The 26,496-nt window shown below is 35.2% G+C and overlaps 1 protein-coding gene across 1 annotated transcript in view; it reads left to right on the top strand.

Moving 5' to 3' along the window:
• Nucleotides 1-26,496, top strand: part of LOC145664543 (uncharacterized) — a 990,857-nt gene that overhangs the window by 570,267 nt on the left and 394,094 nt on the right. The window contains exon 2 of the mRNA XM_081731306.1: nucleotides 5,073-5,293. Within this exon, the coding sequence (XP_081587432.1) occupies nucleotides 5,073-5,293 (221 nt within the window). The remainder of the gene's footprint in view (nucleotides 1-5,072; nucleotides 5,294-26,496) is intronic.

Here is a 26,496-nt window from a genome sequence, read left to right as displayed (position 1 = left end):
AACAAGGGCAATGTTGTCAGAGGTTGTCACAGAACTCAGTTGTCCAATCTTTGATAAATTATTCGTTAATCCTCCTCCCTATAAATTCACCCACTCAGTTTTGAACAGTATTATCTCAACATTTCCCACACTAATATTTGAGCTAATGATGAATACTACTTGCTCACTTCATGAAGACAAACGTTATAAGACAAGATATAACTTAGAACTATACTACGATTAAAGATTTTCTACTTGGCACAGTTACATCTTAAAACGTAAAGATCGATCCTCTGCTATTCCACTAAATTTCTTAAAAGCGTTTTTGTCCTACATCAAAATGGCATGTACCCTCGGTACACACCTTGTATTTTTTTCAGCACCTCAATTATTTGGACTGATTGAATACAAATCAGTCAGCGATTACTAGATATTGAGGTAATGTTCACTTCAGACTTAAATATTATAATAATAAAACTACTAACTAACTAACTCTATGGCCTATAGAATCCTGCAGGTTCAATGCCGCGTTCACAAACGCTCTCCACTGACTTCTATCTTTAGCCAATTGGATCCAGTTTCTACATTTTATTTCTATTTCTGCGAGACCCATCTTAATATTGTCCTCCCATCTACGCCTAGGTCTTCATAATGGTCATTTTCCACTTGGTCTTCAAGTTAAAATTTTGAAAACGTTCCTACCTTCTTCCATCCTGGCTACATGACCTGCCCACCTAAGCCTCCTACATTGATGACCCTAACAATGTTTGATAAACCGTATAAATTATGTAGTTCCTCCTTGTGAAGTTTTCGCCATTCCCCATTCCCGTTTCTCTTGGGTGCGAATATTCGTTTCAGGATCCGAGTAAGCGATCATTTTTCACAACCATACAAAACAACAGATATAATTATGGTTTTATATATTTTAAGCTTCAAATTCCTCGACAGAATTCGCGACGACAAAATACTTTGAACTGAATAATAACACGAATTCCCTGCTTTAAGTCGACATTTAATTTCTTCGTGAATATGCTTTTGATCTCTTAATATTGATCCTAAATATTTGAAGGTACCCAATTTATCAAAAGTATTATTCGATATTTTAACGCATCCATAATTTGCCGTATTATGATCCCGACGAACTTCCGTGTACTTAGTCTTATCTGCATTTACTTCTAAGTCTACGTCCCTACAAGCGTTTAATAAGACATCTGCATTTCTTTCTATTGTTCTCCTATCATCCCCTATTAAATTATATCATCAGCATATGCCATAACCTGGTGAATGAAGTAATAAAACTAGGAAATTTGTAAAAACATATTTCATTTTGGTGCAATACAGCTTATGTTTTGTTAAAGGTTCCTTAATCATCACTACGATTTGGCGTTAATTACGATCAGGATGGAGGGATTGTATTTCATTTCTAATTTCAAAAATACATTTTAATAAATTTCATGAAAATTCTCCGATTTTTATGAAGAATATATTATGGTCTAGCTTTCAAATTCTTTTGTTAAAATTTATCAGACGCATTGCGACAAATTCATATCTCCTCATGCTCTTCTGCCTTGCATTATAGGTTTTAAACCATACAGCACTAGTGGCCTTTTCCGAGTTATTGTATCTCTTTCAAACTCAATTTCTCCCTTCTGTTGATGGCAACACTGTTCAGCTGATGTTTCTAGACTTAGAGTCAACCCAAACAATTCTTATCAATATCTGGTTTAAGGTGTACAGGACGTAAGTATCTCACTCCCTGTGTTCGCCAACACATATTACACGTTATTTCTTGAAAAGTTTGCAACACTGATCTGCGTTTAAAATCTCTTTTGTCTTTTGTCTGTTTTCATTGCTGCTTCCAATGATGATATTCAATTTAGGTCATTTCATTTACAAAACAAAACTTTGTCTTGGGTTGGCAACACTGTTCATCCGGTGCTATTTATCGATAAACGACCAGATGTCGTTCTTTTTCTAGTTGTTTCGTGCAAAGTTTCGTTTCTCTGTCTCTTTTAGTTTCTCCGTTATGACGGTTGGAAATTCTAAATTATATTAAAATGTGGAAACACCATTTCATGATTTTGTCGTCAAGTCGGCACGGGTTAACGTTCTCGTAGAGAGCTGCTCTTTCACTGATGAATTTTTATGGTCACATAGAATACACTTGAGGGGTGTGAGTATCGCAACACAAAATTACCCAAAATAAGGGACACCACTTTCAAATGAGTATTTTACCTTTCACTTATACTTTTCTTTAAATCTTCTTTCTTCAAAGTTGGTTACAATAAATTGGAAATATTCTCCACAACGATTATTCCTGGTGTGGTCAGAAATCAGGAAGTTCGTTCTATTTTGGGTTTAAATACAGTGACAGAAAAACTGTCCCATATACTGTGTTAGAATCTGTAGTCGTTTCTTGTGACTATTATGGCAATTTACTTAATACATTTTAACTACATTAACCGATTATAAAGTACGTAGGTTTAAATTGGGGTGACTATGAATACTTACAAATTTTCTCAGGCAATTTTTCTCTATAATAGCAGCTTTCTATAGCTCAGCTTAATTTAGCATCACAACTGATGATTCCCATACAAATAACATAAGGGTGATTTTTCAGTTTCACATAAAACCACTCTAAAGTTGAAATCTTTATTTTTAGTGATTCACTTAGGTAACGCTAACAAAAACGTACAAGTATACCGAATTTCAAGCTTGTATTCCAATTCCAAGTATCTGAAACACAATAGTATAGGCCCCCAAAAACGTTCATCTTAACAACATGGGGAAAATTTTCATCACCCCCTTAGACCCCCTAAAAAAATATTCACTTTTGAAAATTTTCCTGTGGAGTAGTCCGGGAAAGCTACAATTATCCCAGGTGTCAACTTTCCACGTCAATCAGAAGTACTCTTTTATTTTATGTCACTTCATGTAGTTTTGTATTTAGTTAGAATATTCAAAACATTTGAAAATTTTAAAATTATAAATTTCAAAGTGATCAGTCAATGATATTGCACCAAGGATAGTTTTCCACTAATGATGTATACTATGAATTGTGACTAAACTTCAAAATGTAAAAATGGATATAATTATATATAAATCGGTCAAAAATTTAAAACAGTGATGAGACAATTATAAGCAAAACGTTTGAAACCTTATAAAAATTTAAATAAAGAGTTTTAAGTGATCGGTTAATCGGATTACGTCAAGAATTGCTGTTCTACAATTATCTTAGACTATGAGTTGCAAATAAAGCTCAAAGTGTGAAATTGTTATTGTTTCTTATTAATAGGTTTTAATAATTACCTATATAGTTCCAAGTCTTAACATTTTAAACCAATGACCTTTGGTTATGAGTTACCTCTTTGTTTCAAAGAGTAAAGATGATATAATATTTAACAACCTCAAATTAATACTTTAGCAATTTTTATCCGTGAAATGACATAAAATATACCATCTAAATTTACCCAACTCCTATAGTTGAATTACAATTTTCTTTACAATTTCAAAATTTAAAAGTGGGATAAAGCAGAAATTTAAGAATGTTTCAAGGTACCCATGTCTAATGAAAGACTACGGAACCTTGTATTTAGCTATATGATTATGTGTTACAACCTATCTTAGTGAATATTAAGCGTAACATTCAAATTTCACACCTCATGCTAATTCCGACAGTTTTCCATATCTTGCTGCCAATTCTTAAGATTCTCGTCAAATATAAAGTGTTATCTTGACAATATATATCTTGATATTTTTGTACCCATAAAAAGGGAGTAAGTAGAAAGCAAATTTACAGAAGCATGTATATAATTCCTAGAGAAGATTTGCCAATAATTTTAACAATTCTTCAATTTAAGAGGAATGTCAATCTATTTTTTCGAAATTGTGAAAATAAACATCAATGTATTCAAGCCTTATAAATTCTCGACAATTTTATACCCACAAGAGAGAAGAAGATGGACTCCCACATTTACAGTGGTATTTATTTGGGTCTTGGAGAACGTTTACCAAATTTTGTTTTTTAACAATTTCCAAATTTTAGAAGTGGTACAGTGTCCCCCTTCCAAACTTTAAGAGGAAGCATCAATGCACCCATGCTTTATGGAAGGGAATGAGTCCGGTTACCTGCCCATATAAACATATAATGTGATAGAGCCTCTTCAAAAAGGATAAAACTAGTCAATACTTCCGAAATGTAAATATTTGACAAGATTTTACAGAAGCGAGTGAGATCGATCATGTAAACTTACAGAGGTACAAACCCGGTCCTATGCTGCACACAAATTTTTAAAGTTGTAAAATTCTAAAATTTAAACTGAGTGTCCAAACTTCCAAACTTTAAGGGCTGTGGCAAGGTGCTCTGTAAAAATCAAGATGACTTTGGTCCCTATGACGTCGTACCACGTGATCAGGTTACGTGATGTTTTTCCACAAATCAGAGAAAACTTGAGCCAAGTCCTACTCATGCTACCCTATGGAGTATAAATCTTTTCTTATAAAATGTTTTTGAACTTTATTTCTATAAAATGTTACTAACTTCCATGTATATAAATTGCAAGAGAATGTCCATTAGAAAACGATTTGAAACTTCACATCTAAGCAATGAATCGACTTTCCTGCTTAAGACATCATCTGAAACTTGATGTTTATACAATGGTATTTAACAGTCTTTCTCAGAGATCCATGTGGACAAAGAAAAACGAAATTTGAAAGAATTAATAAATATTTTAAACATTGTTCTTATGTTTTGAAATCTCCATCTTCCGTCCACAACACCATGACCGCGTTTTCTTGTTTTCGGGTGCAGGATGTTAAATAAAAGTTATTGCGTTATTAGCTGTACGTATGGGTTTGTACTTAGTTTTTTATGCCATATCATATGCTTTTCCATTCATTTTTTTGTTTCTTATTTCATATTGTTTATTTGTAGTTGTATGTTGTTAAGTACCTCGCTTTTATAATATCTAAAGATTCTTTAGTCAGTTTAGTGTAATATTAAACTTATAATTATTAAATTAATAATTATTAAATATGCATTGCTAAACTATATTAAACTGAAGTATTAATTACTGTGTTTTTTCTTTTCTTAGTAGGTCTAGTGCGGGACCATTGCAATAAAACAGTCGATATATACGAAGATGTTTCCAGTCCGGATGTGACACGCGAGAATTATGGGAAACCGATGACGTGTTGGTACCGTTTCAGACCGTTTCGAGGTACGCTAAGAGATTGGATTCTCCGAATTCGTTTCAGAAAATTCAAAGTCGGGAAACTCTTAAACGCCACGACGTGCCTCGATGGATACATGCAGGTAAGTTATGCATTATCGTTTATTTGCTGTATTTACCATCCTATGAAGTGAGCTGCAGAATGTAATAATAAATTAAAACTAAAAATATTAATGTATCTATTGTTGCTTTTATGTGTTTCGTTCTTGCAAAATCGCATGTAAAATGTCACATCATAATGTAAAATAAGTAATTATGATGTTCAAAGAATACTATTAACTCTTTACTTAAAGTGGTCTTCAAAAAAATAATTTATAGATCATTTATACCGCGCTGCTATAAGGAAAATCAAATATATCAACCAGTACCTAGAACTAATTGGTATTAATCAGGTTATGACCTATGCTGATGATGTTAATCTGATAAGTGATTATAGGAAAACAATAGAAGGAAATGCAGAGGCCTTATTAAACTTGCAGAGAAATGGATTTGGAGGTAAATCCAGATAAAGAAAAAAGAAACTAAATACATGGAAATTAGCCGGAATCGTAATACTGCAAATTATGGATCAGTTCATATATAAAATAATACTATCGATAATGTGTATACTTTCAAATATCTAGAATCAGTATTAACACACTAAAGTCAAATCTACAAAGAAACTATATGTCAACTTAAAGCAGGAAATTCGTGTTATTATTACCAGTTCAAAATCTGTCGTCGCAAATTCTGTCGATGAATTTGAAGCTTAAAATATAGAAATCGAAAATCATATTTGTTGTGCTATGTGATTCTAAAACACGGTATTTTACTCAGTGAAAATAACAAAAACCGATTGTATTTGAGAATAAGATCCTCAGGTGAATATTCGAACCCATGTGGAATTGGAACAGGGAATGACGGAAGCTTCATAATGAGGAACTGTATAATTTATACCGTTTACCAAACATTGTTCGAGTTATCAAGTCTAGGAGGATCAGGTGGACAGGTCATGTAGATTAAATGAAAGAAAGTAGAAACACTTTCAAAATTTTAACTGGCAATTCAACCAGAAAACGTCTATTAGGAAGACTTAGGCACAGATGGGAGGATAATATTAAGATGAATCTCGCAGAAATAGGAGTACAAAATAGAAACTAGATCCAGTTTGCTAGGGACAGAAATACATGGAGATCTTTTGTGAGTGAGGCATTGAAACTCAGGGTTCCATAGGTCATAGAGTTGGTTAGTAATTTAGTTAGTTATACGGTGCTGTAACCTGAAACTTTCCCTGCAATCCAACTTTAGCCGTAACTTGGAAATTCGTATCCTACGTTAAGTTCTATCTCCACGCCTCAAATAGTCTCGCTGCTGAGCGGGACGCTGATCAAAATCAAAATCTTCCATGAAAGTACCGGGTTCCATGCAACTTTCTCTGTTTTGTCGAGAGTAACTGCTACCTTCTGGCTAAGAAATTTCGATGTCAGAGTTATTTGAAGTTAGAGCTTGAAAAAAGAAATTTGGCAAATCCATACTGTCTACGTTATTATATTTTTGTTTTCAGAAATGCCAAAGCAATTTTGTTTATCTTTTGCAGGTTACGAATAGCAACTAATCTTTTGGCTTACCATTTCAGGCAGGGATGTTCAGCATCCAAAGAACTTGAGTACGACTCTCCCGAATTTATCATTTTCCCCCATAAAATATGCGAAAGTGGTTTCTTAGATCTATTTTCTGTCAAAAAGATAATTAGTCTCTGCATTTATTTGCATGTCAAATATATATGAGGCTACTTCACTCTTTTGCCTGTGTCCCTCTTCTCTTTAAACAGAATCAGTCTACATCCACTTAGGTTTCCCGCACTCAAATCAAATCCGAATGTAGGTTAATCAAAAAAGAACACATTCTTTACTATTATAATTATTTTAATGTATTATTCGTGATAAGTTCTCCATAAGAATCACAGTTCTTAAAAGCATAATTAATGTATAATTAAAGTGAGATTGTGCTATTTTCAATGAACATTTTGCCTGTTTAAAAAAAAAATCATGTGCACCATCTCTGTCCTAAAGCATGTCTGCGGGCAAACTTGCTCCTTAAATACTTGAGCCTTTCTTCATTCATGAATTCCTCCAAAACTTACAGCAAGTTACAAGCTGTTGACATGAAGTGGCCGTTATTGGTGCACTAAGGAATAGTCTAATATGCCGTAATGATTATAGTTGGCCACAATATTATCCTTACGTGACATATCCACAATATGGTGTACGAGGGAGAACCCAAAAGAAACCGGACTTTCGTTCTAAAAAAATAATTTATTACATTTTTTACAAAATTCTTTCAGTCTCCTTCAAAGTACTCTCCATTAAATGTGATTCATTTCTCCCATCTTCTTTCGCACTGTTTGAAGCACCTCTGGAACTCTGGAGCTTTTATATCATCCAATGCGCTCTGTGCAGTTCTTTTTACAGCCTCTACACCATCAAAACATTTTCCTTTTAGATTTTGTTTAATTCTCGGAAAATGTCATCATGTTGATCAAACAGTTTGGATCACTTTCAATCTGATTTTTCAAGTCATGGCTCAAATTGAGACGAATGATTTGATCCTGTGTGAGCAAGCGAGAAACAAACTTAGCGCCAAAATGTCTTATTTGCAAAACCTCACGCTAACACGAGCTCCAACTCACTCCTGCCTGTTTTGAAATCATGGATCATGAAACGATGATCTTCGCTGATTTTTGGGCAGTTTTGTTCGATGGTTTCGTTGTTTGGAAATGATGAAGAGTACCCATAACGAGCATGATATTCAACACTGATCTCATCACACTTAAAGCGCCCAAACCACTCAAAAAATTGTGTGCCGTTCATAGTATCCTTCTTGAGAGCCTGTTGAAGCATTTGGTAAGTTTTCGTTTCCAATTTTCCAAGTAGGAAGCAAACACACACCTTGTTCCTAAGAATCTGCCATAACGATTTCGAAGGCGGCCAACGAGAACAGTTGGGAAAAACAATAATACGATCAAACGTTAACCTCCAACGCAGACGCCGCTTGGCCAACTGATCTGTTAAGGTCTCTACTAGACCTACCTAGAAGGAGAACTCCCTACTACGCCTAGGAACGGCAGCGCTCTTTTAATCCGGTTTCTTTTGGGTTCCCCTTCGTATTAGTAATGACCATAACCTCTAGAACGACGCTAAAAAAAATTAAATCTGGTTTTCGTCATGCGTAGGTATTCTGCAGAATGTATTCACTCATCTGAACATGGTATGATTAAGAATTGAACCTGAGACGCAACAAATGAAAATATAAGCACTCTTCTTACAGCTCAAGTGTTTGGCTGTGATTGCTATGTGTCTGTAAGCAACTGTGTAACACCAAACGTGAAGTTAGCGCTCTAGTTCACTAAACCAATACTAGAGAATGTAGACTCTAGACAATATTTATCTTAACGCTCTCGTGATTTTATTTGCTTATTATTTACACAAAAGTCCAAAGTGTCCATTAATAGTACAGTGTCAATTTCTGGTAAGCTTACTTCAATAGAAAAAGCAATTAAATATATTGAATGCAAAATATTAAAATTAAAAAATACACTTTAGTAGACTTTTATCTAGTTTAAAATATTAGGTTTTAATCTTAAGTTTCACCATTTGTCTCTGTCTTGATAAATGTTAATGTGTCTCCTGTTTGTTGTGTTTATGAATAATACCGTACTATCTCACGTATATCATCCATATGTTTGTTTAACCAAATAATCTTATTGTGACACTTCCACAAAAACTGCTACCCGTTACTAGCTGAGATTGAAAGTTCAAAAACAATTACTCGATAAAAATGGGGAAAAGGATTTTCAGTCTCATTACTCTTCAGAAGCATTGCTAAAGTGTTCGAATTTTATGTAGGCCAGACTACGTATAAATATTCTGATATATATAGTCTGATCTATAAATCGATGCTCATATGGGAGTCATGATCCTTTACAATCCACCCATATTTGCTGAAATGGAAGTCTACGAAAGAAACTATATAGTGAAATAGTTCGTGCCTCATTTACCTAGAGAGAGAATGATTTGAACAAAGATGTAATTCATTCTATAAAACATCATTGTTCTACACTGTTATTGTCATGAAATCAAATTAACTCCTGAATACGTATTATTTAATTTATTGGGTACGACTTGCTCTCTTCATTTCTTTCTAGTAGTTCTATTTTAATTAAAATGTCGTTTCTTCTACTACTAATTTCGTCTTTTTCAAAAATTATTTTTCCTACCTTCTTTCTTTCTTTCTTTACTGTGTAAAAATGTCAGACAATGTAATATCTTTTCATTGGCCCTCACTTCTTTTCCATTGCATACTTATAACAGGATGTGGCCAATTAGGGTTCTCCAAAGAATTAATTAGTGTCTGAATTAAAGTGAAAAAAAGAATATGATAAAAATGACAAAACTGAAGAAAAGACAGAAAAACATAATATGAGAGAAGGAAGATAATGAAATGCAAAGAGGCTATACAGAGAGATTATCCAAGAAGTACCTGAATTCAAATTCGTTCCACACTGACTTTTTCCATTTTACTAAAACACTTCTACTTACACATTCAAAATGCAAAAGCGTACAAAAAGTATTAAGCAAATCAAGTTTCTGCTGTACAAAGAATAAAGCCAACACATCGCATTGGTTGGCACATTTACATTCGAATGCTCTCTATAAAACATATTAAAATGGTATCTTATTTCTACAAACTACATTATAATCAAACCTAATATTTGAAATTTAACCTTAACGGTACAATGGCTCAGTAGTATTGTGCTTGTCATTCATTTCTGGTACAAGCAGTCCCTTAAGTAAAAATCCAAGCTAAATTGATTATTGGCACTATTGTGTCGTTAACATATCTTGAAGTTATTGTATTTTTTCTCGGTCTTTATCGATCTTGCTAAGTTGTGTTGTGTGAGTTCCGAACTGTTAATTAACTATTGTCCCTTATGTGAGATGGTAAATGATGATAGTGGCTAAGAAATGTGGTATGATGGGATGCAGCTATCTCAATTCGATTAAAGTTTTCTTTCTTTTAGTTTACGGTTGGCATTTTGTACATTAGAAGAATGTTCTGAGAGTCCGATATCTTGCAGAATGTGATGTTGAGAGTAGTAAAGTCTCTGCCATATACTTTGTAATAACTTCATCATTACTTCCGCTAAATGTTACTTATCTAGGAATTCACGGATCTGAGAAATGGGCGTGTCTCTGATTCGTTCTTAAATGGTTATAGCGCCTAAGTTTTGAAATTCCTGTTGTAGTTCCTTCTACGGTGTTGGAGTGTATATCAATACTGGATGGGCGTATAATATTAGAGAGCAAATAATCAGGTTGGGGATGCATATTCGAGTGTCATGTGTGAAGCATCTGGAATACGAAAAAATGCGTTATATTGCCTGTAAGTGCTGTGTGAATTCTGTGTTATTTGATGTAGATTATATCCTTGAATAGTAGTTTTTTTTTTCAAATGCACTCATAAATGCTTAGCTCATTTGTGGAGATACAATTCATGTTGTTAATTCATGTCCTTAGATAGAATAAGTAATTGTTTATATTTCCTGGTAAAATGGACTAGTTGTGTTTTTAAGTTTTAAATTTGAAACGCGATATAGTCATCTGCGCGTCAATGAAATCTAGATGACGCTGGATCAAAACTAGTGGATATTTGTTACTCTAGTCTTTCTTCTGATGAGCTCATGCGTGCGGGTAAATGTTATGCGGTCTCATCTTTGTTGAACAAAATCCTATTTCTAATTCTAATAAGATATCATTCGTTTGGATCTCATAGTAAACAATTTATTCACATCCCGTACGAATTGTTTATGGAAGTGGATATTGAGCTCCTATTAAGAAAACTTTTCAATGAATACCAACAAAACATCTTCATGAACATTTCATTGATTCCATAATAATCTTTTAAGCAAATTTGTGTAATTGAGGGACATTCTTCTAAACTGGTAATTTTATTTGGAATTTAAGTTTTAATATAAACTGTACATGTAGAAACATTGTAGAGAATTGATTTTGAATTTAGCTTCCGTTTTTATACAAAAGCTTGTACTATGATCTATCTGAAATAATGTGAAAGACTCCTCTCTAATTTAATGATTAGAGTAGCGAGCATTTGGAGCGCAAATTCTCGTTTTCGATTCCCAAGAAGAACATGGAACTCATAGCAGTAGTTCAGGTCCACATTGAATCCCACCGTAAACAAAATACGTAGGCCAAACCAACCAAAATTTAAGTTTTGAAATTGTTTCTCTCATTGCAAAGGAACTCGGGGATATTTGTTTACGACAAAAATACTAAGTATGTAAGGACTTTTACATGAATGTGCATTTTTATCTTTTGCCCGCCATGACCCATGAATATAGTAAACATTATCGGATTTTGAATCGTCATGAAATAACTTACTATAAGGTTTATTACTGCATTCAACTTCGCCAAAATGTTGATAACACAAAACCGAAATCTTTTTTAAGGATTTACCAGATTTATGACAATGATGCCTTCAAGTCTTTTGTCAAGAAACACAGTGTATAACCAGGAAAGTCAAAGCTGAATTGGATTCGTTTTGAAATATTGTATTACGAAAACACACCACAAGTCGAAACCATTCGCAAAATTTCCTAATCTTGCTATCATAATGTTCTCCGGTATCACGACAAAACCTTTGTATAGCAAAAATTTATCAATTCATCCAGAATTCCTGGTTCAAATTTCTTGGTTAAACAGAATATTCCTCCGACTATCTTAGTTTCTCAATATAGCTCCTGATAGTTTTCAGCTGATCTCTAAGGGACTTGATTTGTGTCACTAGACTATGTGAGGAATATAACTACTTATACAAATTACAATAATAAATGTTTTCAAAGTGCTGCTAACAGTAATGCACAATTCCACTGATTATGTTTCCAATGGGAGTTCGGTTTAGACCTCCAAGGAAATAGTTGTATTGTTTCAGGGCACATGTGGAATCCTTTCTGATTGAATTGCTTGTTAGATTAGGCTCAATACTTAATTTCAGATCAGAAGTTCAAAGTATATTTGTACTATTCGTTCTCTACAGGGTGTCAATACACTTCATGTGCTATTATCCTCAAATATATGTATATTCAATATGTGCAGACTACAAGATACAACAAACTAACATCTGAAATAATTATAAACATTATATAGCATGATGTTCTACGATAATAGAAGTTTTAGTTAAGTATCTCTTTAGCGATGCAATAGAATTGAGTAAGAAAAAGTTATCAATGTTACTTCCACACCTACATATCAATATCAAGGTCATTTCCAAACTCTGAAAAGTCCATTGTCAGGAAACATTGAAGAAGTGCTTGTTCCAAGCTTTCTCACACGTTCCGCTATCTAAAATAAGATAAAGTGTGTGTATAAAATGTTTTCTAAAAATTTTACCTCGTTTCAGATAGTGACAAGTGCGAGGAAACTTGAAACGTGCGCAATTTCAATGTTCGCCGAAAATGGACCTAGCACCTCTTTGAAAAATGTTGAAATACAATGATTGAAGAAAGAATTAGTAATCTCTTAACACCTATCAGATATTGGATATTGATGCTCTAGAAATGTTACTACGCTTGGTTTCAAGAAACCGAAAATAAGTTACAACCAAGTCAGTAAACCCATAGACGGAACATATTAGTTTTGGTGTTGTTAATTAATACTAAGTGCATAAAATATTTGCATTCTAGAGACTTTTGCGTTTAACCGTATCCACAACTATAGCAATTGCGGTAAATAAATAAAGAAAAAATATTAAATAAAATATAACATTGGAATTTTGTTTTGATTGAACTATTTAACACCATCAACCATGTTAAGCATCTTATTATTTTCCTTCGTGAAATTGCAATATTCCATCAAAATCTTTCAAGGATGACACTTTGAAAGCTAGTATGCTTGCCAGCAACGTATAACAAGCTTAGAACATTTCTAATTATTCTCGTTCTCGAATAAGATTCTCATTCTTTGGTGGTTAATTCTTAAAGTAACTCAATGCGCAGTACAGAACGATGTTCGCACGTATCTTTGCTTCATTGATGTTTACTACGAAAAGGGGAATAAAGTAGCTCACTTTTATACTTAAATGTAAGTTGCAGGGTATCCCCCTAAGATCGCTTTATGAAAATAGGCGATTCACTCCAATAGGATCGTAGAAAATAAAAATCATGTTATGTAACACACTTCTTTCAGCGAAAAAGTTTGAAAAAATCAGGTACCGTAATCTAAAGATTCTCAAAACAAATATTTCAAAAGCAGCAGGGATTATGTTATCAAAACAGCTTTGTTTCAAAAATGAACATTTGAAAGTCAAGGTCATTAGGAAAATCAAATGTTATTTTGAAAAGTAGACGTCTCAATTCCGTACTGCAAATGATACAGTGAAGGGGATAGATTAAATTTAAACATTTGAGTTTTCATTCTTTTGCGATACTATTGTAGTAATATTTGGCTTTCACATGTATATTGAAATGTATCTACATTTTAAAAAGCTCATAATATATGTGCAATACACATAATAAACACAGAAGCACAACCAATAGCCGATTTTTAAAGCTGAACTTGACTACACTAGAAATAGAACAGAGGTAAATCATGCAGGAAATGTTACTTCTATACAAACTGTTTCGTAACTATTTTGATTCTGTGTCTCAAGAGTTCAAGTTTCAACAAATGAAAGATAACGCGAAAGTATCACTTTCTTTTGTAGTTACAGACTACACACAAGTTCCGTAAGAAAGCCAGTAGTATGGAGACTGAGTGAAACATAGGGTCTATAGCATGTTTAATGAAAACTAAGATTGAACTGGATGTCAATGGTAAAACCATGAGAAAGTTCAGAGCTGATATGTGTAATATCACAGAGAATCCTATGCATGTAAAAAATATTTAAATATTGGTTAAACTCTTAAGCACTGCATATGTTAGGAACACTATAATTGGGTTCTTCTACATGTTATGTTGCAGTAATTAGCTCATTTTAAATTATACCCTTCAATACTTAAGATTATGTAATAAAACTTAATTTCCTTCGATCTTTAACATTAAAAAATATGTCTCTGTATTACTAGGTACTACCATAGAATTCCATTAATCAGAATTAACTATAACATACTCTCGACTAATTCATGTGTAAATCAACTTTTATATAGTAGTTTCAATAGTCTTATTCTCCGTATTGTCTCTATTAACGGCTGATAACACGAAATCAATTTCAAACGCGAAACCTAGGTACGCACATAAAAGGTGTCTCTATGGGAAAACAATGACGCAATTAGACTCCTTATACATGATCCAGTACTATTGACTTCATCAATAACTTGTGCATAAATGCATATATTCGTCTCTCTATCCACATATATAATGTATGAATAAGCATATAGGCCTGCTACTCTTAACAATGTTAATCTCCATGAATCATAGTTTTCAACTTCCATTCATTGGCCTGTGGGATGATTTCTGTGGGCGACTATATTGAGCTGATTCATTACAGAGAGGATAGAGGAGTCAGCCCTTGATTTATTCATTAGAGAACATGGCTCTATACAACCCATTGCTTCCTGGTGAACAAGCTTCCCGGATGCACTTTTTTCCGTCGTCGAATGAGAAACGTTGCAGGGAGGCAGCTCACTACATGCACTTTGATGGGAGGCTAAAATCCACTTGATGAGATACTAGAGGGTGCAACCAACCATTACTCACGCAAAAATATTACGGTATATATGTACAAAAACACAATTTCAGATATCTAAAGACTATGACTATATTTGCGTAAAATTAAAAGTTAATCGTGTTATCAGATATGAATTATCACATAAATTGATTACAATGATTTACTTGTATATTCATACGCAGCACGAAAAACAAAGCATACAGCAGCAAAGTCTATTCCCCACAGAATTGAGAAAGGAAAAATGTACCCACTCATAGTTGAGTGATCAACGCTCGTATGACTCCGAGCTTGATTCCTGGAAAAAAGTACTTGCCTATGATGTACAGCAAAGTGATTGCCCACAGGGATTGGATCAAAAGACATCATACGCAGTCTTCGTTTCGTTTCTATTAACAAAGGGTCTCTGTTCTGTCTCGTCTCAGTTTAAAATTGTCATCTCACTCCAGATCTCATGTCGATCTGTAGGCATTTGTCTTGATCTGAGTGGCCACGTCTTGGTCTAATTACGATAATCTCAAATTAAATTATATAAAATTAACAAGTGCCTGTGTCACACGTACAATCATAAACCATATTAAATATAGGTAAGAAATGATAGCTCCAATCTATAACTAATATTAGTTCTGACTGTACACCACGGGAAGAGGTTTGGTTTGTATACTGTGATATTTTCACAATCAATATAGAAAGCAGAAATAGTAGTATATTTCTAACACTTCCAGTTTGAGTATAGAAAATAGAGAGGAGGGGAATATATACTTTTAACTCTTAATTGACTTCAGATAACTGCTTTTTCCAATATATTGCCATTTTTTACTCAACTGAATAAACGTTAAAAGGTTCTGAAAAAGTTGAAGGGGTAGACAACAACAGGTTGATTTCTGACACTTTCGGTTTGAGTAGAGGAATAAGAGAGGTGATACATATTCTTAAAACGCAAAATTGATCCAAAGAGAAACACTATTCGCTATCTCGTTTTTGCTCTATGTAAAAATCAATATTGAAACCATAAATTGTAGCGGATTTCTATTCTTTCAGATTTAATTACAATTAACGATGCAGATTAAAGTTTTCCTGAGATGCTTAATAGATTGAAGAAACCGCTTCTCCCTATCTATTACCAGAACTTTATAACCTTGATTTCAACCACTTCCGATTTGAATGTCATGTCTATGAAAGAATCTGAATCCTAACTTTTGATTACTTACATCTAGGCAAATTTGGTGATGATACTTCAAGTAGTTCTGAATATTTTTGTCTCCCGAACGGACGAACGGGCAGATACACAAACAGATTAAATATATTGACACGTTTTAGTAAACCAAACTATTTAAAATAAATAGTACAATTTGTCGTTTCAAATTTTAATTTTCTACATTTATCCTTGAGATTTAAGTTCTTGTGTTTCATTGCCTTATGCAAAATCAAGGATAAGGAGGACAATGGAGATATGGATCCATTGTTAACCTGGACTCCTAAGCATGAGCGAGGTTTGAATCCAATGCAGTTGCTGTATTCATAGACTACCATGGAACATAAACCCTTGCAGTTTAGGCCATTCTCTACATTCTCTTGTCTAGAACTATTTGTAATTCTTTTGTAATGGCTTTGTTCAACTTTTTGTAACGTCAAGGATTTTCGTGTTTTCATTCAGTACAAAATCTTTTGTCTTCGCGAATCCTGTCGAGGAATTTGAACTGTAAAATATATAAAATGATAATCATGCCTGTTGTGCTGTATGATTCGGAAAAAATGGTCACCTACTCTGAAGGAAGAACGGAAACTAAAAGTATTTGAGAATAAAATCCTGAGGCGTATATTCGGACCCAAGAGAAACGGGAATGGGGAATGACAAAAGCTTTATAACGAGGAACTGTATAATTTATACCGTTTAACTATCATTGCTAGAGTCGTCCAATCTAGAAGACCCAGCTGGGATGGTCTTGCAGCCAGAATGAAAGAGAGTAGAAACACATTCAAAATTACAACTAGAAATCCAAACTAAAAAGGATCATCAGGAATACCTAGGAAAGATGGGAAGGCGATATTAGGACAAATCTCCAGGCCATAGAGTTAGTTAGTTACCTTATCATTTTAATGTAAAATTAATGATTTAGAAATAATTATCAATCGCATGTTGTTTATAGATTCCAAACTCTCACAGAAGCTTGGTTGGTTTCAGACACATAGGAGTAAGAATTGGTTGCAGGATAGGAAATATTTCTCGAAAGACTAAAGAAATAATCTATATTATAAAAGAGAACGCACAAATCCTTTGTTAGCTCATCACGCTAATACGGCTGAACCAATTTCTTTTATTTTTGGGGGGTTATTAGGATTTGGACCCTAGATGGTTTTTATCATATCACTTTAATTTTTAATTACCAGTGTCTTGAGATAATTGACCATTCAAGTGTCCATACGTACAAATCCTTTGTTATTAGTTCATCATAGGTAAAAATAAACGTATTTATATGCAACCCGCATGACCGTGTCACTCGGCGGGTTAACATAAATGACAGGCGCTATAATGTTAACATTTACTGCAATTTGAAAGCGAAAAAGTAAAAATTATCTAAGTAACAAAGTTTATTGCGTTCCGGGGTGACCGCAGCGAAGCGGGTCACTCGGCGGGTTAACATAAATGACAGGCGCTATAATGTTAACATTTACTGCAATTTGAAAGCGAAAAAGTAAAAATTATCTAAGTAACAAAGTTTATTGCGTTCCGGGGTGACCGCAGCGAAGCGGGGTGAACGCTGCTAGTAATCACTAAAACAATTCTAGAAACAAATCTCTTACAAAACACACTTAAATGGTAATATCCATTTTCATAATAGGTTAAAATGAATGAAAAAATTAGACTAAAACATTGCTTTCCTAAGGCTAGCCTCATGTTACCTAGAGAATGGCCAGCCAAGCCGAGACAGAAGGAAACACGAGAGAATCCGGAGAGAGAAGTCTGATTGTATTGAGTGCATGTCTCAGTCACAAGGTTCAAGAGGCCTTTGTAATGAAATGAAATTATTTTTTTTAATTTTACGTACCACGTTTACGCCGGCTTGGCTAACGACATGGTGACGATGAGAAACGAATGAAATGGTGGAATGAATGAAGTGGGAGGAAACAGGAGTATCCCGAGAAAACTCACCCACACGGTGTTTCTCAGCCATAAAATTCACTTAACGTGAGCTGGAATCGAACCAGCGACCGCACGCATCAGAAGTGAACGCTCTACCACTGAGCCACCGCGGCTCAGAACAGACATTTGTCTAGCATGTACTCAAATAAATATGCGATACAAGGCTTTGTTTCCTTTCTTACAATATTAAACCTTGGCTTTGCTGCCCTGACTATTCTTCAACATACGAAAGGCCTAATGTTAAGGAACTTGTTTTCAGTGCTTTTAGTATTTGTCTTCATTTAACCGTAATTAAGAAGGTATTATCTTCTCTTCAATTCATTTTATTATATTCTTTATTTTGGTACACTTACAAAGCAGTGTCTTTAAAATATTTTACGTTTATTTATTTGTAATTCTTTTGTAACTGCTTTGTTCAATATATAAAATCATGCTCATTATCTTAATAAATATCAGCAAATGCTGCTATCATAGCTACGATGTGATGAATGACAATAAGAAATTATAAAACATGCAATGAGCTTATCAGTATGGTACTGTACACCTACTTTTGGGCCACCCTGTATTCTTTAAACAATTCTTGTAATATATTTATCCATTTATAATTTTCTTGAGTACTAAATTATTTTCACATGTTCTGTTTAAGAGTTTTGTTAAAACGTTCTACGATATATTGTTTTACGAATATACATGCTCAAAATGCAGGGCTCAAAATTGGAAAGTTCGTAAAATAGCTCTCTATGACTTACGGTTCCCGTGATATGCGGCTCTTTAAATCTCCCGAAATCGGAATATTTTTGATCAATATCTGGGAAACGGTAGCCAGTTGGCCAGTGGCCACCGGTTACTATTTGGCACCAAAATGATCACCATCTTCTTAGGTATTGATCAACACGAAAATGATCTGTCTATGAATTACGGTTCCCGATATATGGCTCCTTAAATCTCCCAAAATCAGAATTATTTGGCCAATATCTGGGGAACAGTAAGAGTGAAGAGAAAAATTCCATCACTTCTTTAGGAAGTTTTTGATGCTCTATCAAATGCAGAGCTCTAAATTGAAAACTTCGCAAATGGCACACACACAGAGAGAGAGAGAGAGGGAGGGAGAGAGAGAAAGAAAGAAAGAGAAAGTTCAGTAAGGAAATTACTAAATTCGTTGCAAATGGAAAATGTAAGGAATATTGCAATGTAAACACAAGGATTGTTTCATTTGGATTTGAAGAAGACAAAAGCGACAAAGATGTTTTCCATGTTAAAATATGGCCAATTTTTGACAAGTGCTAAACATTAAAAATGCAAAATAAAATTTCTAGGGAAATTTAAGTATAGTTTGAATATAAATTTGGCAAAATCAGAGATTAAAACAAAACAAAAATGTAATTAAAATTAAAAACAAGTCACAAAAAGGCTAGAAAAATAAATAATAAAATAAAATATTTAATACGAAAATAACAAAAAAACAACAAAAGTAAACTATAACGAAACAAATCTAAAATAAAACAAAACTCACATTAACTATTTCAATCTCACAAATAAAAGTAATAACAGTCATAAAAGGTCGTATTATTTATCACACCCCGACTACTTCTTAGGAAATTCAAAAGTTCTATTCTGAACATTCCACAATAATTTGCAAAATACCACGACGAACGATAGAGTCTTCACAATACGTATGGTTAACGCAACATACTAAATAGAAATGCCTAGATGAGTACCAGATACGAATAAGAAAAACAAATATATCTCCTTATCTCATGTATATAGATGAGTCAATTTAACAATAAAGCAATACTAATTTGACAATCATTTTATGTTTATGTTAGCAGAAGTTGAAGATAATAGCGTTTAAAAAGGAAAATTTGCAACAAACTTAAATATATTACAAAATGCAGCTGACCATTCCCCGTAGACTCAATACACAGAGCAGAAGGTAAATGAGAACCAATCGATCAATTTGGGACACGATGGTTGCTTGGTGGGGAGCTTAACTCTGGTATGAGGGGCCCTGGATCGATCCCAATCAATATGAGTGGCCAGTAGACAACTTAGTATTGTCCTGTATCCCGTTTCCTGTCACTCATATTCCATCAGTACTTTTAGTACTTTTTATGACCATTCGCCATCTTTAACCATTCGTCTTTCTTAGTCTATAGCAGACCTGCCAACTTTTCAAATTTGCTCACCCGTACATTCACAGGTTGAATCCTCCAAATTCAATTTCGTTAAATTAGAATCTTATTTCAGTTAAATACATGCGTATATGTTTGTCTTTTAAAATCTATGTTTACCAATATTTGTTAGAAAAACAAAATCTTTACAAATGTATAGTCTACTGTCTGAATATCCAATAACGATGATTAATACTTTAAAATTCCCAGATGTCTCACACATAGATCGCACAGTGTTTTCACGTCGAAGGTCGTAACAAAATAGTATAAGTATTTAAAATAATGAGCAGTCCGCGCTTTTGATCAGAAAGGAACAGAGGAGTACGAAGCATGCAGAGAAACTTCGAAACTTCATGCTAGGAATAGCTATAGTGACACTACGTCTCAACACCGGAAAAAAATTGATGGTTGCATGTGAGCTTGACAATTACTATTTGGCTTATACAAAGTTATTACTCTGTTCGTATCTTATTTTGTGATTCTGATCACAGTAGGTAAGCAAATACGACTATTTTTTATTTTATTTATTTACTTGCTAAATGATAACAATAATGATCGAATTGTTGTTTTTTAAGCAATAAAAGAAAACCACCCATACCGGAGTTGTTAAACCTGTACAATACGGGTGAAACCTGTACAGTTAGCAGCCGTGGTCTATAAGACATAAGCAACGAAGATAAAACTGGAAGAAATCATTTCAGTTTTAACCAGTTTGTCAATTAAAGAGCAAAACCATATAATTGTCTTAAAAGTAATGTTTACGAAACATCATATTCTTAAGGAATAAATGACAAGAACTGCAATGCTTTTACCTTGGACTCTTTGACCGTCACATTTTTCTTTTTTGTTTACATAAAAACAAATATATCCAATTTGTAGCTCTCTTCTTCAGCTTCCTAACAAGCCTTTCCCTTTTCCTGTATTGTTCATCCTATTTCTTTGATTCTTCTACTATTTTATTGTTTGTTTTTGAAATCCTTTTTGCTCCTATTATTTTCTTTTTGTTTCTGTTCCCTCATGCTGTTGTCCTCTGATTCAAAAGCCACTCTGGCAACCACTTTCTATGTTGGCTGAGAACGCTTGCTTCAAGTTGGTGGCAATGTTGGTGGATTGGCCTGAAAAGAACAACGCAAAAGGAAGACAACAAAAGGGGGAGAAGTACAGAAACACAATGCAAAGTGACTTTCCTTGCTGTGAGAAAGGAGAAAACACGCAGAACACTCCTCAAGCTTTTGTAGTGCTTGAGAACACACTGCAACTATCAGTCGGTTCCTTCCGTTCTGTCGCGCTGACTACACACTCTTGTCAATGTAGAAGAGGCTGTTGTTTCCCATTGTGTTTCAAAGTAAATGGTAGCAGTGTCGTAAGTGCTCTAGAAATTGTCTTAAGTCATTTCATTTAAATGTACTTTTCTTACACAATGCTGGGCGTTATTGTAAGTTGTATGTGTTGACTAAATGAATGAATGAATATGTGAATTTTGTAGTTTAACATCCCACAATTGAAGGGCTCGTGGGGGGGGGGGGGGCACGATATTTTCGACATTTTGAAATTTTTAGATTTCTATATTTTTCATCATAAGAACAGTCGATGCGTCAATCCTCCAATAGATGGCAGAGTAATACGCGTTGAAAGTGTTTCCTCTTACGACTTCCTGCAAGTAAATTACGGTAAATAGCAAAATATATGTACTCATTACCTCGAAACATGATTTTGTCAGTTATCGTGTTCCCCCTCCCCGAGCCCTTCAATTGTACAGCCCTTCGAGGCTAAGAGAAAGTGTGATAATGAAAATGAATGAAACGGCGGAAGGAAGGAAGTGGGACAAGACGGAGACCTGCGGAAATATAAGTACAATCTATCCGTCCACCACAAAGCCATTTGGACCAAGGTGTGATTGAACTAGGGACACCACACAGCAGAGGTTAATGTTATAACACTGAGCTACCAATGAACATGTAAGCCTAATACTATTGTGCTAATTTTAATTATAATATATATATATATATATATATATATATATATATATATATATATATATATATATATATATATATATATATTTGGTCTAGGAATTAATTCGTGCGGTTGGTACGCACACATTGAAGCTGTAGTACAAACACAAAATACATAAATACCTTAAGAAAAATATTGTCCATCGCTAGCCACCACTTTCGCCCATCTGTCAGGCAATGTACGGATACCGTGGCGAAAGAAGTCCTCATCCTTGGAAACGATCCAGTCAGAGACCCATGTTTCGATATCTTCTGAAGAAGTAAACCGCTGTCCAATCAAATCGTTGTTCATGCAATCGAACAAGTAGTAGTCCGAAGGAGCAACGTCTGGTGAATACGGCGGGTGGGGTAAAACTTCCCATCCGACATTTTCTAAATAGGTTTTGACCGGTTTTGCGACATGTGGGCGAGCGTTATCATGTTGAACAATAAGTTTATCATGTCTGTTCTCCCATTCTGGTCGTGTTCTGGCCAGAGCTTGCTTCAAACGCATTAATTGTCGTCGATAACGTTTTCCATTCAAAGTTTCACCCGGTTGCAGCAGCTCATAGTACACCACACCTTTCATATCCCACCATATGCACAGCATAACCTTTGCACAGTGAATATCTCGTTTTGGTTGTGATGGACCTAGTTCACCTGGTTTCACCCAGGCCTTTGTTCGTTTAGGGTTCTCGTAATGGATCCACTTCTCATCACCCGCAATAATTCGATGCAGAAACCCCTTTCTGCTCTGTCGTTGAAGCAGCAATTCGCAAATGGTTTTTCGTCTTTCAACGTCTCTGTATTTCAATTCATGTGGAACCCAATGTGGCATCTTTTGAATCATTCCCATGGCTTTCAAGCGTTTGGAGACTGTTGTTTGATTAACGCCTAATGCTGCTGCAAGTTGTTCCTGCGTTTGACACGAATCCTGCTCGAGCAATGCTGTCAATTCTTCGTCTTGAAATTTTTTTGGCTGTCCAGCTCGCTCTTGGTCTGCCAAGCCGAAATCACCACTTCTAAACCGTGCAAACCACTTCTGACACGTTCGCTCAGCTAGAGCATGATCACCATACACTTCCACCAAAATACGATGACTTTCAGTCGCACTTTTCTGCATGTTAAAGTAATGCAGCAGGACACCCCGCAAAAACACTTTATCAGGCACAAATTGCGCCATGTTCACTTAACTACAAACTGGTGTTGTTGACGCTTTAATCCACTGCCCTATACTACGAACGATACGCGATGACAGGGGTTTGCAACACATGTGTGGATACACGGAACTGTGGGACGCTCCGTTCGTTGCGCCATCTCTTGTCCACCCGCACGAATTAATTCCTAGACCAAATATATATATATATAATATGAGTAATGTAGAAAAAGTGAGATAAACATATAATAGGGAATTTGAGAAATACTCTTATTACATTATAAGTTTAATAAATGAAAAGAATATTCCAATCTGTAATAATCAAAACTACTCGGAAAATGAAATGTAATTTTTACTTTAGCGCCATATAATTGTGCTCTTTACGTTTTAACGAGACGGATAATCAGTGAAAGTTACCCTAGCAGCAAAATCGATTGACCCAACGTTGGGAAAATGGTGGCGATATGGCATATTACTGGTGGCTCAACGTCAGTTTTGGCAGCTTCGGCAACTATTTCCCACCCATGTCCCAACCAAGCAAAGGTTGGGCCTTCGTTTACCCAACGAATCCCCATCCATGCCCCAACATTGGTCCAACCAAACCCCAACAGCATTGAGAATGTTGAGCCTTCATTCACCCAACCAAACCCCACCAGTCTCCCTACGTTATCCCAGCCAAACCGCAACGTTGAATGGTGTTTCACCATCCAAGTAGTGAAGCTTACGTAATCAAATCTAGCATAATTCCCTGACGTTCCCCAACGTGTCCTTGCGGCGGGTGGTGTAGGGCGGTGATCAAGGATGTTATAAAATACAGGATCTGTCATTACAACAAAATCGTGATTCCATACGTCACAGCTTCGCCACACCTACTCTGCCCACTGCGTGCCACTAAGATCGCAATGTTTCGAGCCAACAATCATGGCAGAAGCGAGAGTAGCCAATCACACGTGCCAGTTTAGACGATGCTCGGTTGTTTTTTGGCTTCATTGAGTTCATATGCTGAAGATACGTATGAGCAAATCCACTATTTTATAACATCCTTGGTGGTGATGCATTTGGTTTGAAATGTTTGACTTTTTATATGGTGTTCCTGAGATATTCCGATTATTTCATAGAGTTAGGATCTTTAAATATTGGATTAATTTTTAGCTGTACTTGGACCGTACAGGGAAAGAAAAAGTGGAAACAGCAGTATACGGGACACCAAACCCAGTTATTCAGTTGGCGAGCAAGCATGATTCTAACTTTTTTTACTACTTATTACTAAGTTTTTACTTGTTTCTCCAGTAACCTAGAACGACAAGGACACAAACACAGAAATATCGAGAACGGTTAAAATTCCAAAGGTTCTCCCATCGGGAATCGAACCCGGGACCTCTCAAACTAAAGGCGCACGTGCTAGCGACTATACCAGCGGGGAGGACAGCTCGGCCATCATCACACACTTTACAAGTGTTGGATATTTAACAGTTGTTGTGCGTTGTAAGTCTTCTTTTTTAAAAGAAGCTCATTAGACATTATGCATAGGGAAATGATTCAATACACAGAACACCAACTCCTCTTTTGTTTTCGTAATTGGAGCATAACAAGATGGCATTGAAGAACTGCAGTTATCCACTCTACCAGCATCAAGTATGATGGAGTTAGCGGCCATTAGCCAACGATGAAAGAAAGTTGCCGAGTGGTGGAAAAAGTGCTTTTCGTAGAGCGGTTTCCCGACATTTAGCCAACGCTAAAGTAACTATTCCTTGGTTGATAAGACAGTAAATTTTATTATCGTTGCTTGAAGGTCGGGAGAGTATTTGGTTGGACAACCATACATTTAACCAACGTTGGCCCAACGTAAGTTTTCTGCTTTAGATTCGCACCGACCATCACCCACCGTTTTGACTAAATCCCACTTTATTCCCAACGATGGGCCAACCAACTTTGCTGCTAGAACGATTGTGATAGAATTGGCAGAATGAGTAGTAAGGGTAAACATCCACGAACACAATATATGCACCATAAACACATCAGCAACTCCTAGCACCTTTGTCCCCACTCTTAGGAACAAGGATTCTTCATTTTATGTAGACACGTAGGTTTAGATATAAAGAGTTCAATTTACAAAATATGAATAAGGTGTCTTGAAAAGTGTTTAATTTAATTTTTATTTAACTTGTCGATGCATGATAGAGGAACACGCTGTTATAATCTGAGAAATAGCAAAGAGAAACACAAGAAAAAAGGAAGAAAAGAGCATTAAGTAGGAGAATAAAGTGCGCAACTGTTGACACTGCGTGAGTAGCACGTTGTTACAATCTGAGAAAGCAAAGAGAAACACAAGAAAAAGGGATGGGAAGAACATGAAGCAGGAGAATGAAGTGCGCAGGTATTGACAGAATATGAGTAATGACGGATTCCTGCGTAGTAGCACGTTGTTACAATCTGAGAAAACAAAGAGGAACACAAGAAAAAAGGATGGGAAGTGCATGAAGTAGGAGAATGAAGTGCTCAAGTGTTGACAGTGTACCTGTATGCGTAATGATGGATCCATGAGTAGTATACGTGCAAAACCATCGATTAAGCTATCGATGTTCTTACTTTCCTGTCACCAATGAAGTTTTATCAAAATCAGGTGTTCTTTCAGCTCCTTCCCCTTCCCCTATGTTATCGAGAAGCGAAGCAACAAACTATAACGTTATAGAGTTGAGTTGAGTTGACTTGAGTTGATTTTGAGTTTAACGTCCCGTTCAGCAGCGAGGCTATATGAGACGTGGGCCTACTAATTAACGTGGAATCCGAACCACATGAGCTCCCGCCTGGAATAAAACACGGGTCCCCCACGCCAAAGGCGCGTACGCTAGCCGCTTAGCCACGAAGGAGCTCTACGTTATAGAGTAGTTTTGATAAAATAACTGTTATGGTTTGTAGCTAGTTTCGATGTTTTCGGCTATTATTTTCCATTCCCTTCGCCTAAAACTTCAATAGTAAAATTTGCATCATGAAACGCTTGATGAAATTGAAGTTATAATTGATTAACTATACTACGTTACTTCATGAAAAAATGTTAATTGAGAACCGTTTATAGAGGCTTTTACGTTTCCAGGAATACCTA

Source organism: Thermobia domestica, chromosome 11 (genome assembly GCF_964235325.1).
Source record: "Thermobia domestica chromosome 11, izTheDome1.hap1.1, whole genome shotgun sequence".
Classification (NCBI taxonomy): Eukaryota; Metazoa; Arthropoda; class Insecta; order Zygentoma; family Lepismatidae; genus Thermobia; species Thermobia domestica.
The sequence above is the reverse complement of the archived record's forward strand: the minus strand, read 5'-3'. Positions and strand labels throughout refer to the sequence as shown.